Genomic DNA, 16,152 nt, shown 5'->3' on the forward strand with positions numbered 1-16,152 from the left:
ATGGCCACCAGTCCACAGAGAAAGAGGCTTGCATGGCTTTCACAGACGCACACCTGAAGCAGGACCCCTACACCTGAGCTCAGGATAGCCTCAGTGACTGCAACTCAGGCACCTTCCAGGGAAGAGCACAAAGCCACCGCCCCTTCGACAGGCTGTGAGCTGCAGGAGGGCAAGCCCCCTTTCACGCACCCCAGGCGCCCCGCTGAGCACTGGCCTTGGGTACCAAACGTTCCCCAGAAGAGTTCTTCCCAAACACTCCCAATTTTGCCCACTGCGAGGATGGTTTGGTCACCTCAAAGGCCAATTCCTGAGAATTATGATGCCACAATTTAGAGGATTCAGAAGAAGGATCTGAACAGAAGAATTATATCTCCAAAGCGGGAAAAATAACAAAGGCCCTTACCATTGAAAGTTAATTTAAAAATTAAACATCTCAAGAAGAAAACTGAGCTTAATGGAATTCTGGTGTCCCAAGACAGGTTTCTCTGGCTTGCCTTTCCTATTTCCATAATACAATGAATGGCTTTCAAATTACACACAACAGAAAACATTTTTCATGGGGCGGGGTGTCCTTCCCACCAACGGGTGAGCAGCTGTGAATGAGACCGAGGTGAATGCTTTGCTTCATGTTTCAAAACAATACGATTAATTTTTATCCTTAATTTTTCCTAACTATTACTCAAGGGCATAAGTTCAAGTAAGATTAAAATGAACCAATTATTCAAGAATTATGACTTCAGATACATTTTAAAACTTATTTTTCACGTCAGTTTTTAACAGACTAGATTTATTTTTTTAAAGCATCAGCAAACTGGACTTTCAAAGTTAGGATGGGTTCACGGATCTCGTTAAGGCTAAAAAACAAAAATCTACTTATGATATAAAATACGAGCTCCAAGTAGATAAACACACTGACTATCATCACAACTTGTAAGTCTTCTTAAAGACCATTGCAAACCTTCCATTTGCTTTTACTAGCTAATAAAATGAGTGAGTCTATTTAGGCTTAAAAGTCATAAATGTCTCCCTCTTTAAAGTCACCAGGTAACAAAGATCCAGCCAAATCATAAGAAATATACGTTAGCAAAGGCCAACAGCAAATAAATAACCCATCCTTACAAGCAGCACCGTGCTCAATAACACTGAAGTCCAAGGGGTTTTTCATTTGAGTACAGTTTCTACAAGTAATACAGCGCATGTAATCAAAGCACGCTCATGCCATTCCTACCAGTCCTAATACGTAGGATAAGACCAAGGACAGGCCTAAGATGTTTACGCTGAGAACAAGCAAATATCCAAGGCCCTTGGTTTAAAAAGTCATCTAACTCTCTGGAAGTTTCAATATAATTTGTTTAACCTGATGCCACATAAAACTGATTCCAAAAAAGTTAAAAATAATTACTCTTTAAAAATAGATAAATAAAAATTTTAAAGTCATCTAATTTTTAAAGTCCTCCCTTTTCCCCCAACATCAGCAGCAAAAAAGTTTCTTACATGCAAATTTCTTAACTGCTTCACTTACACAAGGGAATCGGCCACTCTCTCTCAGATTACCCTAGTCAAAACTGGACCACTGTCCAGTCAAATAACCATAGTTTAGACTCTCAGAATGAATAGATTCAAGGCTCTGCTCCATTTTAATGGGAAGAACTATAGGATCACAGCACTGGCTGCCAAAATGCAGGGCCTGTTTCTGTGAGTAATCACTTCTGCTTTGAGTGGAAAATCCCAACTCTACCTGCACCTACCCCAGGACAAATTATTAAGGGAAGAGGTATGGCACATGTCAGTCCTTGTACCCACTTCTTGCCAACCTCTCAAAATATTTACATTTCTTCTCCATGTATAGGGGTTCCAGTGAAAGAAACACTTAAAAACACTGTAGTGTTAAATATGCAAACTTCATATTAATAAGCGAAGTTCATCCTTTAAATAAAAAGGTTTCTATTAGAAACTTCAGTAGGGTCTAGGCTAGCCTAACTCACATATTTTGGTTGCATGTCAAAAGATGAAAACAGTTTTTATACGAAGTGAGACATCGGGAATTCCCTGGCAGTCCAGTGGTTAGGCTTCCACGCTTTCACTGTCATTGGTCCCGGTTCGATCCCTTGTCAGGGAACTAAGATCCCACAAGCTGCATGGTGCGGCCAAAAAAAATAAAAGGAAATATGACATGAGTTACAATTGTGTTTCTAGGACAAAATGGAAGACAGGAAGAGGGAAGCCATATTGGGAAATTCTATTATTGATCATGAAAATAATCCCAGATACTTTTCTATAAGTCTGAAATACTCCGTAACCCTTCGAAAAGCAAAATCAAGCCCTATTTAATAGTGAAACAATTTACAGCTTTAACAGAATGAAAACCACATTATTTTAAGAATGAATGTGACACACAGGATTAAGAATCTGCAAGTCTCCATCGCTGTAAACAGCAGGGCTTCCTGAACTTTACTCTGCATTCTAATCACCTGGGGAGCTTATTGAAATGCAGATTCTGCCTCAATAGGAACGGACAGGAGGCTGAGAGGCTGCAATTCTAACAAGCTCCAGGTGATGACAATAATGCTGGTCTGAGGACCACACTGAGAGCGGTGAGAACACACAGCATTTGCAGTCCAGGTCTCTGGCTTCAAATCAAGTGTGTTATGTGGCTATAACACATTTGTGTCCTCTATAGTATCAACCGATTCAGGAAGTTCACACTTTGTTATGTAACATTAGATTAAGCATTAATGAGGCTAGAAAGTTTGTTTATCTAAGGTTATAACCTGAAGTTAAATAAAGCTTCATGCTGAACGCTAGTATTAAATGCTAGAGTCATTTTTAACCTCTTCATATTAACAGAATCCCAATTACTCGGTCTCTTTCTTTTAAGTATCTTTTTAAAATTTATTTATTTTTATTTTTGACTGGCAAACATGGCAGGCCTGCAAATGGCTCATCTTCCCTGCTGCAGTGCCAGCTCCCTGTGGGGCACAGGTGGCACCTTGCTTCTCTTTATAGACATCCCACCATTACAGTGCTCAGTGGTATACAAAATTTTCTAAAACTGAACCATATGGCATGTTTAACTAGCTCTGAAAATGGGAATATTTATTTTATTATTCATTGGGTCTTCGTTGTCGCGCACGGGCTTTCTCTGGTTGCGGCGAGTGGGGGCTACTCTTCGTTGCGGTGCGCGGGCTTCTCGTTGTGGTGGCTTCTCCTGTTGCGAAGCACGGGCTCTAGGTGCACAGGCTTCGGTAGTTGTGGCTCGTGGGCTCCAGAGCGCAGCCTCAGTAGTTGAGGCGCACGGGCTTAGTTGCTCCACGGCGTGTGGGATCTTCCCGGCCCAGAGCTCGAACCCGTGTCCCCTGCATTGGCAGGCAATCGGATTCTTAACCACTGCACCACCAGGGAAGTCCCCGATTACTTGGTCTTAAAGCCCTTTCTCAATAGTGGTAATTCTTTGATGGGAGAACATGCTCTCTGCAAAAGATATTTTGCCTGAAGAAAACGAACAACTAACATTCAGTAGTTATGCATATACTTAATAGAATTCATTCCCAGAAATGTGGCTGAGAAAGGTGGTTGATTTTCATGTTATTTCTCAAAAATTTAAACCTCCAATACTTTTCATCCTATCACCCAAGGTTAAAAAAGCTCAAAACATCAAAAACAGCTGCCCCTTGGCCCCATTCAAAAAAACAAAAACAAACAAAAAAAGTGACACGTTTTCAACACAGAAAGTCAAGATAAAAGACTTCCATTTCCACAAGTCACTGACGATTCCCCACTTTCTGTCCTACTACTAGACTGAATTATTAAGAACCTCCTCTCCGGTCTCCATCTCGTTGGTGCTGCTCAAGAATGCTCACCTCCCATGCTCTCACCTCTCTTCTCAAAAGACTTCAATGGGTCCCCAAACGCACTCTTTGGAGAGAGAGCAAGGTCCCCCCAAGTCTACCTCCAAGCCATAAGCTTGGCCTAAATCCCACTGCATCAGCTCGTGCAGCCTTCTCTCCGACCGCACTCATGGACTTGCCGGGCACGTTTTGCAATTTCCTCTCTCCGTGCCTTTGCTCGTGATATTTCCAACAGCTGGAAAGTCGCTTTTCTTCCACCCTCCCAACCATGGCCTATATCCTTCCTTCCTTCGAAGCTCAGTTCAAACACCACATCCTCCAATTAGCCTTCCAGAAACCCCCAGGCTCTGTGGGACCCGGACCTCTACCAGGGCCCTAAGCACAAACTGGCAAACATGGCAGGCCTGCAAATGGCTCATCTTCCCTGCTGCAATGCCAGCTCCCTGCAGGGCACGGGTGGAACCTTGCTCTCTCTATAGACATCCCACCATTACAGCGCTCAGTGGTATACAAAATTTTCTAAAATTGAACCATATGGCATGTTTAACTAGCTCCGAAAATGGGAAGTGGGCGAAAATGGATTTCTGGCATAGTAAGTATTAAGGCACCAGTAACTGGGTTTACAAATAACATGAGCTTCATCTCTGTTGGGCTAGGTATTCAAAAATAAAACTAAGAGATGAGAAAGAGAGTCAAGAGTGTGTGCCTGTCCCCCTGCTCCACCCAGGGGCTAATAATCCTCTAGGGGCACCTCTTCTCCCTATCAAGTCGGGGTGGATCAAATTGTCTTCTCACTAAGGTTAGTTGCCGCTGAGACAGGTCACTAAGTGCGTGCTCCCTGTCTACGATGCAATGCTGGCTGGATCTGTCCAAGCGCCAGCAGACAGAGCTTTACACAAAGGCCAGCCAGGATTCAAGGGACAACCACCCCAGTGTCAGACACGGAAAAGTCTTTGGTTCAAACAACAAAGAGATGCTCTCAGCATGAAAGAAGATACTATATGTCACTGTCACCTGAGTAATCATCTCATGTTTTTGAAGAAAACTACAATGTGTAAAAATCAAACGAAAAATTATTTTTGGAACACCTATGATTTTGTGTTATTTGTAACATGGATTCCCCTCCTGGTAATTAAGATTCAACACTCCTAGGTCTCCTGTTTTTTCAGGCATTACCTTAGCATCAAAGGTCATGTGATTCATCAAGCCAAAGATTACGCGGCGGTGCTTAAAGCAGAACCCAAGAAGCCTTGTTCCCCATCATTTTCTCAGAAGCTCAGCTACGGGGCACTCACTGTGATTTATACAAATGTACTAATACCCAAGATTCTGATGTGGTTTAGGCCAAAGCGTGTCTTGAGAGAGAAGAAGCACACAGCCAAGGGGAACCGGAGATGCTTAGCAAAAATGCTTTACCGTATTTTACTACTAATTATACATCTTATAAGCACTTGGGGGAGGCAAATAGTTCTAGAGGAAAGGAGAACGGGGAGAAAGACGATCAACTATAGGATATCTGCACGACTGTGATACTAAACTCTCTGACTTGCAGTTATTCTCTCGGGTAACATGAGGTTAACATGTAATACCCACTCAACTAAACCTCTATAAACAGCCGGTTTTCCACAATCACAGCCACTATTCCCACTTCAGTGGGCAGCAGTGTTCAGAGAAAAGCCAGATTTAGCTCCTGAGTAATAAACACCAGAAACCAAAAGAGCTGGGAGAGCTCTCCGTATCCGTGCCTACCAGGAAGCTCTGAACGTACATCGGCACCCAGTGGCCTGGTAAGCGTGGAAGTCTCCTCAACAAAGCTTCAAGACAGAGGAATTCCATCTTTTAGACTAGGCAGTGCCCTCCACCCACTCTGTTTTTCAATTAAATGGGTTTTCTGCAAGACAGATTAATGAAAAACAGGTAATTTCTTTTTATATAGGTTCAATATGTTTACAAGCAGAATATAATTCTGTACTTTTCATAGCATTTAGCTACTTTACATAGTATTCAGGGTAGATAAGAAGAACAATCATTCTCAAGTGTTTTTATGCACTCTTTATATAGACGGTATCTCATTTAAATTCTCAAAACAATTCTGGAGGGGGGCGGAGGGAGACCCAAGCGGGAGGGGATATGTGTATACACGTAGCTGATTCACTCTGTCCTACAACAGAAACTAACACACATTGTAAAGAATTATACTCCAATAAAAAAAATTAAATTTAATTTAAAAATTAAAAAAAAATTCTAAGGGGTAGAAGGATCACCCCATTGTACAGACCCAGACATTAAAGGACAGGAGGCCGAATAATCCGCTTAAGGCCCTATGGCAGGTAAGTGGCAGAGGAGAGAAGAACCATCACTTTGGTCTCAGGCACAGCGACAGCCAAAGACGTACAAACATTTTATAAAGATTCTAACACCAATAAAATTCTCATGCAAACACACACCATTTTAGAGAAAAAAATTTCCTAGACCCTGCCAGGATATGACCTGAACTTGCCAATGAACAGCTCAAAGAAGACTGCCCAGTTAAAAGAGATCATCAAGTACTATAGTTACTGGTAAGGCCAAGAATAGAACACAGTCTGCTGACCCCACGCCCATGGCCAATCAGGCGTGTTCTTCTGGATGCTGACACCCTTCTGAAGTTTCAAGTTGGTTGAGAATAGCAAAGAAATGAGTTAATAATTCCGGTAAATAGAAGACAATGTGGAAAGTATCTAAGTTAGCGGGATTTGCTCTGTGTGTGTGTGTGTGTGTGTGTGTACATACACACACACACACACATACACACACATTTATATGTGTGTATTTTTATAAGGCATGACCATATGAAGATTTCTAGGGAGTTTTGAACCAAGAACACTGGTACCTACAAATTTTCTCATCTTCTGCAGCAAAAATGAAAAATAACCTTTGCCCTCCCCTCTGTCTGACCTGTGAATGATTAGCCTGGCCATGTTGATAACTAAGGAAAATATGAGTGCTGCTCCCAGCTGACGAGAATGCTTAAGATTTATCCTACTACCAACCTCCTCCAATTCCATGCAAAAGACAGCAGGACACTAGGAATAGTTAGCCAATGTTCAGCCCTAATAAATTCTCCAGTGCTGCAAACAACTCTCCCATCAGCTCCAATGACTGTGCCCTGAGGAAGAGGCTGGAAACAGGAAGACCGCTGGGTGCCAGAGGAGATGGGAGGATTGGAGCCACATGGCTGGGAAACAGGGACTGCAGAGAAGTGATGGGGAAGCGTCTCAGGAACGAGGCGCCTGGAAAAGACCAGAGAACCTGCTCAAAAGGTTGCTGTACTGAGAACTTCTGTGTGGCACAAAAAGAGGCTACTACTGAGTCAGACATCATCAGTAAGAATAATCGACAACCAAGAGCAAGAGGAAAAACAGATTAGAAGACCATTCCCTAGGTTAAAGTTTATTCAGATCCCTTTTCACAGGGGAGATAACATGCAAAGTGTCTGGCATTTCCAAAAGTTAGACACCAGATTTTAGATTCAACGCTTAATCTTGCTATTAAGTTTACTTTTTAAAAGAGAAAGATAAAATAATTGTAGAGGGATATCTTGTATCAAATTCTTCATGTTTTGCAACTTTTAGCAGAGCACAGGGAGAGAGAAAATTGAGTTGAGAGGTTATAATCTGGCCCCTCACATCAGCTCAAATCTACTCAATGATCTCTCTCATTTTCACTCCAACTGGGCCAAACCAAAATTCCTATACTTTGCAGGGTAAAGCCTTTTTAGTTTTTACTTCAAATAACTGAAATCCTCAGAAAACGTAAAAAGTATTTCTTTCATTGCTCCACATTAAATACCTCTTACCACTCTGTTCTGGAAAGAGCAAAAAGTCACTTGATTATATAGAGTGATAATATATTTTAGTTTAATGTCCATAAACAAGCTTTTTTTTCAGCTATCCTCAAAATGACCCATCTCAGCATATTTACATGTATAATAAATACTGAAAACTTAATCTAATTATGATTGATTAATGCAAACCACCAATTTATATGAGGCTATACTTGAAATCTCAGAACGCTTCTCCCCTATTATGAGGTCTGTTTATAAGGTGCTGTACAGAAAACGTGTCCAGAAACAGTTGGTTTAAAAAAAAGAAAAAATCTGAATAAAAGAACCAAAATTGAATAAGAGGAAATCAATAAACAATACCCAATTAGAAAACCAAAACCCAAACCAACCCATCAGCTTTTGTCATGGGTATTCTTCATGGATATTCTCCTCCATCCACTCCCAAAACCTGGGGTGGGGGAAGCAGCACTCCATGTCTAAATATTCACCTCCCATCCCCAAGTCCTGAAGTGCACTTCTGTAGTACTTGGGCCACAGGCACCGGTAAGTGGCTGGCCTACTCCACCCCTCCCCCCCCACCCCCCCCACCCCCGTCTCCCCTATTCCTTGGCCTAGCCGCAGGGAGGACTTTCCCCACCCTCCTCCAGTACCACCTGTAGGAAACCACAGGCACATTCAGGTAAGACTGAAAGAATCTCCTGCTAGCATTCTCTTTACATAACTTCACTCCCAAGCCTCCTTAGCAAACCCACCTACCCCAAGTTTAACAAGAGCGTTCATCAGACCTGATTCTCAGCTTTGTGAAATATCAAAGGAATTTTTAAAAGCCTCATTTCAAGCAACTTACAGAGAGATCCTTGTGTATCTGTCCAATGAAAAGTGCAAACTTTTAGGGCTGGAAAATTAGGTACAACTACTCTTCAAAACATAGCAACATTAAAAAAAATAAAAGTCCCCAGTGAATTTAAAGTATATTGAGCTACAAACCTCTTAGCTCTATTGTTTGTTGATGACTTTTGTCAATAACCAAATCCAAACTAGCGATAAATGATATTTTCTATTTCACCCACTGTATTTAAAATTAGATGTTAACTCCCCAACACCCCAGACTCCCCGCCCCACCCCCCAACCTCTCAGAAAGTGTTCTGAAATCCACTTTCTTGGGGATAAGCATAATCAGTCACTTTACCATCTAGAATCCTGAGCTAAAACTAAAGGTGAAGGAAGTAAAATTAATAGAATCCTAGAGGCCGGCACAACACAGGGTTAAAGGAAACCATTTCACAAGATCAAGTGCGGAGAAGCAGCAGGAGCGCAGAGGAAAAAATCAAGTTACATAAAGTCCAATTGTACTCACTGTTTCCTTATTGGGAAGCAGCTCCTTTCGAATTCGGAAGAAGTTCTTGCCGTACTGCCTAAGCCCCTTAACGAAGCGTTTCTGTGATAAAAAGAAACAACAAATGGGATGTAAAAGCCAAAAACAACACAGGATGTCAGCAAAGATCTCTGCAATCAGCAGAATAACAACCCCAAAGAAGTCCGAGCTAGGGAACGTCGACACGGCTGCGGGAATATTTCAGCAGCACAGCCGGGACCCGCGCCCAGACAGCCTCCGTCAGATCCCCAGTCCCGCACTCGGACAGGCTGAGGAGGACGTCCCGTGTCCGAGGCAAGCAGCCGTCTGTGCCTTCGCTGCCTCCGGTCTCTGCGTCGGTCCACGAAGGTATAAACAACACATACGCTCCGTGCTTCCATCAATAAAACAGCACAACTGGTCCCCACCTGAGAACGAAGCTTCCCAAAGTGCCGAGCAGAAGGGGGGAACGGGAGCAAAGCTGGAGACTTTTCTCCAGAAGGGCACCCTGGAGGCTTCAAAGGCCTTTCGTTCGTCCGGGGAATTCACCAGGACGGCAGCAGCACCGCGGCAGCCCACCGGGCCCGAACCCCGGCCGGCCTGCGTGCCCCGCCACGCCGGCCCCAAGAGCCACCCCGGGGCACCAGGCACCCAAACACCAGCACCCCTCCTCCTTCCCGGCCCCTCCCCGCCCCCGTTTCCTCGGCAGCCCGGGGACTTTCACTTTGTCCCATTCCTCCTGGGCAGCCCCTCCCCGCCACAGCGGGGCCACTGCCGGATCCCCGGACCCCACCTCGGCCCGCGAAGTCGGGTCCCGCGCGGCCGACCGCCGTCAGCCACAGGTACGCGGGGCCGCCGCGGGCCGCACTCAGGGTCCGGGTGGCGGGAGGCCGCGCCTGTCACTCGGCTCGCGCTCGGGTTCGGGCTCGGGCTCCGGCTCCACAAAGCGCAGGGCGGAGGCGGCCGGGCGGCTCGGCGTGTGACCGCGGCGGGGCCGCGCGGCGCGGGGCGCGGGGCTGGGGCGGCCGCCGCCGCCGCCGCCGCCGCCGCCGGGGGAGGAGGCCGGAGAGGAGGCCGGAGCGGCGCGCAGAGCCCAGCGCGGCCGCGGGCGGCTGCAAAAGGCGGCCTGGATCGCCGCGCCGCCCGCCGGCCCGGCTCTGGCCTCCGCCCCGAGGCTCCGCGCGGGACCCCGGCCCGGTACCTCGGTTTCCTCCTTCCGAACAGCGGGAGTCGACCCGGGCGGCGGAGCACGGAAACTTCCTCCCCGCCGCGGCGGGCGCGAGCGGAGGGCGCCCGCGGTGCTGGCTCCGGGCTGGGGCCCTCCCCGGGCTGCTGCGTCTCCGGACCTCCCCCCGGGCGGGCAGAGTCAGCAGCGCACGCCCGCCGCACCCGGGCTGCGAAATGGGGGGGCTGGCCCCGACGACCCCCGAGGTCCCTCCGGCCCGGGATTGTGGGCGGCCGCTCCCGCCCGGCCCAGGCCTCAGCCGGCACCTCGCAGGGCGCCGTTTCACAACTAAATCACCGCGGAAGCTTCCCAGCCAATAAATCACCTGCCCACCGGGAGGGGAGTCCCTCCCACTCCCCGCGGTTGAGACCAGCCGGGCGAATTCAGTGAAGAGCCAGACTTGGCCGGGAAGACCGATCTGCAACCTCCTACTCCATTCCTGGAGGCTCTGCATTTTCAGATTTCACCCCTTTCTCAGATATGACTCATCACTGTCAGTTTTCAACATAATTCGTATAGTTCAAAAGGAAAAATCTGGCAAGGCACAAGAAAGAAGCAAGCTCTGCTCTAGTCTGAAGCAGAGTGACCCTCGTTACCTGAAAAAAGTATCATTTACATGCTCAGCACGCATCCCGGGCTGCGTGCAGAGCACCTCCACATCTTCACATCTCCACCGGGATGTGGAGAGGAACGAGACTGCCCTGCCCTCAAGGAGCAGGCCTGGCAAACAGGGTAAACAGATCAATCTCTGGGCCCCAGCAAAAAGCAGCAGAGGAACAAAGGGCAGGAGGTGGGGTCAGGAGGAGGAAGCAACTTACTCTGCTGCCGTCGTCGTAGGGGCGAGACAAGGGGGAGCATGAGCCTGTCAGGTGGGCTCAGCAGGGCTCCAGGCAGAGGGGTCAGCCAGGAAGGGCACACAGATCACCCTGGGAACTGCGAGGAGGGCAGGGTGTACGAAGTGGAGTCCCAGCAGGTAAGACTGAAGAGGTGGGGAGAGGGTCAGGTTGCAAAGAACCTTCCAGGCCAGGCTGAAGAGTTCTGCTCCTAGCTGTAGGCCAGCGGAGAAGTGTAAGCAAGAGCGTTCCATGAAAAGACGGCACAGAGACTGCTCTGGTGGCAGTGTGGCCCTCGGCGTGCATTAGGGACAGACTGGCTGCAATGCAGTTAAAAAGGCTAGAGAGGGAGCCCAGGTGTGAGATGAGGATGACCGGAGCTCAACCTCAGCCTTCAGAATTAATGCTTCTTAATCTACTCGTTAAGAAGTTAAGTATTTAGTGAGCACCTAACACTGGGAGGAATTTTTAAAATAACAACAACAAAAGAGGTAGCCATGGACCTTTATTAAAACGGATTCATTTTTTGCAGGTAAGATAAATGTGTGTGAGGTGATTACAGAACAATCTGAGACTTAGGTCGGCCAAGCATGAAGTAGTGAAGGGCAGCTCACCAGTGCTGCAAGGGAGCCAAGAAGAGGGATGGACTGTTGTTCAGAATGCCTTTACGGAAGCAGATCAAGAAGAGCAGACAGCATCTGCAGGTGTGGAGGGGTGGGAAGGCCCCCCCAGGAAAGACAGAGGCAGAGAACAGGAAGTGGCAATCAGACAGGGAGAGTCTACACAAAGCTGAGGTGGGCTCTGGCGTGAGTCAGATGGTGGAATGGCAGGGCCATGCCTGTGTGAGGACACGCAACAGGTTCACTGGGAGAGGCCGGCCCAGTGAAGGAGCACCTGAGAAAGGCTGAACCTGGAAGAGCAGGGTAATGTGGGAGAGTTCTGCAAACCTGAGTTCAGACCCTGATTCCTCCTCTTGTTATAATCCTCTGAACAGCATCCATTCAACAGTTATGAAGTACCTACTGTATGTCAGAAGCCTCAAAGTCCTCACAATCTAGAAGGAAGTACTGCTGTTATCTCCATTTTACCGACAAGGAAGCTGAGGCACCGTGGGTTAAGTAACCAGACCAAGGTCACCCAACTCCTCAGCGGTCCAGGCAGAATTCAAACCCGGGCTCCAAAATCCATGCCCTGCAGCACTACTGCCACAGTCTCGGTGAAGTGGGCCAAGAGTCTACGAAGGTCAGCAATTTCAGTCATGGTCCCATGATCTGCGACTCTGCCCTTTCCATCTGCCCCACCAAATCAAATCAACTCTTCAGTATTCTTCCTAAGAAAGGTCTTTCAGTGCCTTCCTTTCCCGCTCATTCCAGCAGTAGTCCCAGGCCAAACCCTTACCTTTCTTTCCTACTAGCTAGCTTACTAACCCATCTCTCTCATCCAGCCATTTACAAGCCTCTGCTGAGGAATTTTTCAAAACCACGGATTTCATCATGAGTCCTACACCATCTTGCCCCCAGGCCCTACCTAAGAATAGCTCTTTGACCTCTTCAGGTGGTGTTTAACCCTTAGCCCTGCATTCAAGGCACACCAGGATCCTGTCCTGGCCTACCTTTCCAAACAGATGTCCCGTAATGCCAACCGGTCCATGCTACCACCTCTGTCTGAACTTCCAACTCTGGGGTACCTTTAATACTTCTCTCCACAGCCTACCCTCCAGTTCACCTCAAACTCAAGCTCAAATCCCTCCCACCCCAAAATGAGACTTCCCTGACCGGACCCGTCCCCATTCACTTCGCATTTATTTATTTGTAAAAGGTCTTATGTACTCATAGTGTCTGTGAGCTCTGAAAAGACAGGAATTGTATCTTATACCACCTTGCCTCCCTATAGCATTAGGCAGCTGGAGCTCCCAAGTCTGTGATACACAGATGAAACAAACCATGAGATGACAAGAGCCTGGGCTAGGGTGGTCACAGTGGAAATAGACTGTTAAATGCCAAAGGGTCCATTTTGAACTTCGATAACAAAGTTGATCTTATTGGCTCCATGACACCAAACTCTGCTGATTTTTCTCATATCACCTGGTGGCTTAATTCTCTCCTCCCTCAACCTCTGAGTCTCCCCAAGGCTTTGTTCTAGGTTTTCTGCTCCCCACAAACTCCCTCCCAATATGATTTCCACTGCTCCCATGGCTCTAAATACCATCCAAGATTCTCACTACTATTTCTAAGGCTAAATCTATGATCCAAGCCCATTTGGGAACACTTGTCTCATAGACATTTCAAACTAACTACTTCCAGAAATACGGATTTGACATCTGATGGTGAACACGAACCACTGCTGTCAGTGTATATCAATGACTATGCTATCAAGTGCAAAGCACCACTGGCCCCACTTTTTTAAAAAAAGGAAGTAAAAGCTTCATGTGGCCTGTACTGTTACTTCTCTATGGAAAGCCACAAGGCCTCAAAACTGGCAAAACATCTGCTTCTCAGAGACCAGCCTTTACCTTGTGGTTTACCAGAAATGTAGAGTAGCCTTTAAAATCGAAACAAAGCCAACCCACTCAGAGTGGTCAATGATTAGAATAGGTCAGTATGTTAAACAGGTTACTGAGGCTGTAGTCTCCGTTCCCTCGATTCAGTCATCTCTCTGCAAATGAAGACCCTGACTTTTTTTTAAGACTTTAATTTCATAATTAACACTATCGACTCACAGACAGACAGGTACTGGAAGCTTCTAAATGAAAGTTCACAGACGCGGTCTGCTAGCATTCTAGCAGTTGAGCTGAAATTCAGCATTTCCAGTGCTGAGATTCAAGGCCTCATGAATTATGTCTCTGTCCCTTAGCTGTTCTGTCCCTGACGGCGTATAGACGTTAGACTGCTAAGATGCCAAGGGTGCAAGAGAAAGAAGGCTGCTCCTTCCCGAGGCGGGAGCTGTGGCTGGGCCGCTGCTCCGAGTGCCGGGCAGCCCTGCAGGCTTACAGTCCGGCCACTCTCAGAGCCATGAGCTGAGGTTCCCTGGGTGCTGGCACTGTTTTCTCTGGTGCTCTTTGTTTTCAATCAACCTGTGTGTTTTTTGGGAGCACAAGACAAGTCCTCTTCTATTTCTCAATCGTCATAGCCAGATGAGACCCAAATATACATACAGATTTATTAATGGCAAGGAGACTGTTCTTTTGCTTTGTTTAACAACTTCGTTTGTGATTGCGCTCCAATTTTGATTTTACCTACTGAAATATTTTGACATACGACACTGTTACGAGGTACGCAACATGTTCATCTGATACATTTATACACTGTAATATGATTGCCATTGTAGTGATGGCCACGTTACGTAATCACCCCCCAGTTCTTAGACACACTGCTATAGTTTGCTATTATTGAGCTGAAACTTCATGTCACCATCAGAAGTTACCTACCTATAAGTCCCTGGTAGAGAACATTTAACTCTTGGCTTTAAAAAAAGTGAGTTACCTGAACACAGTACTTGCTGTTAAATTTGGGTCTGAGTAGAATCTGGAGAGCTCTATTTCTCATTTCGGTAGAATGGAAAGAATGTGAGATTCAAACTCAGAACTCCTAGGATCTGGTCTGCTTCTCTGTTCCACAGAGTAATTCTGACATGGCTGTTTAGACACAGCCACTTTTGAAATGGGAGATACGTAACGGGGATAAACATAATTGGGTGAAAATGCGATAACATTCTCTCTTACGATAAAGTAACAAGTTCAAAAGTTCTGCTCATTATTGCTGAGCCTGCCCCAGCTCAGAGCCTCCCAAGCCCTGTGCCCACGGGCGATGACGGCCTCACCGGCTGCCCAGACACTGACTGTCTCCCGCTGGGGGTGGGGGGAAGGGGTGGACCAGGGTTGGCCTGGGGCAAGCAGCTTCACTGTCATGTGTCGGGATGAGAGAAAGGTAGGGAGACACCTCCTATTCAACAATAAAAGCAGCCAGCACTGAGTACTGCTCCAATGGCGGGCACTCTCCTAAGGGCTCCACACCAACTGACTCATTGAAGCACCGCAATAACCTTACAAGGCAGGGGCTACTAATAGCTCCATTTTACAGATGGGAAAACTAACCACGTGTCACCAAATCCTTGAACCAGGGTGGGAGGGTCAAGACTGACAAATGTAAACAGTCAGGGAACTTCAGGGATGGGGTGAAGGCTAAGAATGGAGTTGAGGAGAGTGTGTGGATCAGGGCTATGATGGGCACCTGCTGCCTGCGTTTGCATTTCAAGATTTTAAGTGTTTCCCAAAGGTCTACGAATGGACAAATAAAGGTTATATTCTCGAAACTTAACTTATTCTTGTCTCGGTTTGTTCATCTTTTAAACTGGCCATAAAGTACCTGCCCTACCTATCTCAAAAAAGATTACTCTTAATATCAAATTGGATTGCACCCAGAGGAGTACTGGGTAGATGAGGCCAAAGACTAAGGTGCACTTATCTCCCTCGTGTGCACGTGAAACTCCCAACGCGGCTCATCTCAAGTGCTGGATATGACCTGTGTGTCTACAGCAGAGGAGAGGAGCCAGGGGAGAGGGGCAATGCTGCAAAAATGGCTAAAAGATAACTCTGCATTAACCCCTGGCTGAGAGCTTTCAAAATTAACTCCCTCTGGTGAATTTTAACTAGTGTATCACAGTCAGAAACTCACCAGGACTTCTGAAAAGCGACTCTTACTCAGTCCTCTTACATAACTGTTTGGAAAACACTGCAGGTATTAAAGTGAGTCCCACTGTGAAAATGGCTCCTGCTCTACGCTGTTTTCCGCACAAAATTTTATGTTAATGACTTGCTGCTTCTCAGGGGACTGAAGAGCAGGCAGATCTGCAAGCAAGCAAACCACAGTTGCCCCCAGTGGAGAGACAAAAGTGTAAGCCCACAAGCCAGGCAGAGAGTAAGAGGAGTTGTCCACTGGTCTTCTGAAGGTGCAGAGAAGGAGCAGCAGCAGAAAACTGAAGACGCTTCCTAAATGTGGGCCTATGTTAATGAGGGGTAGGGAGAAAAAAGAGAAGACGGATGCCAAGCAGAAGAAATAAAAGCCTTT

General features: G+C 46.6%; 1 protein-coding gene across 4 annotated transcripts in view; it reads right to left on the reverse strand.

Annotated features, from left to right (window-relative positions):
- Positions 1-16,152, reverse strand: part of RERE (arginine-glutamic acid dipeptide repeats) — a 429,896-nt gene that overhangs the window by 51,380 nt on the left and 362,364 nt on the right. For all 4 annotated transcript variants that reach the window (XM_032610681.1, XM_032610678.1, XM_032610670.1 and 1 more), the window contains one exon: positions 9,032-9,112. In XM_032610681.1, coding sequence (XP_032466572.1) covers positions 9,032-9,112 — 81 coding nt within the window. The remainder of the gene's footprint in view (positions 1-9,031; positions 9,113-16,152) is intronic.

The sequence above is a fragment of the Phocoena sinus genome, chromosome 1, assembly GCF_008692025.1.
Source record: "Phocoena sinus isolate mPhoSin1 chromosome 1, mPhoSin1.pri, whole genome shotgun sequence".
NCBI lineage: Eukaryota > Metazoa > Chordata > Mammalia > Artiodactyla > Phocoenidae > Phocoena > Phocoena sinus.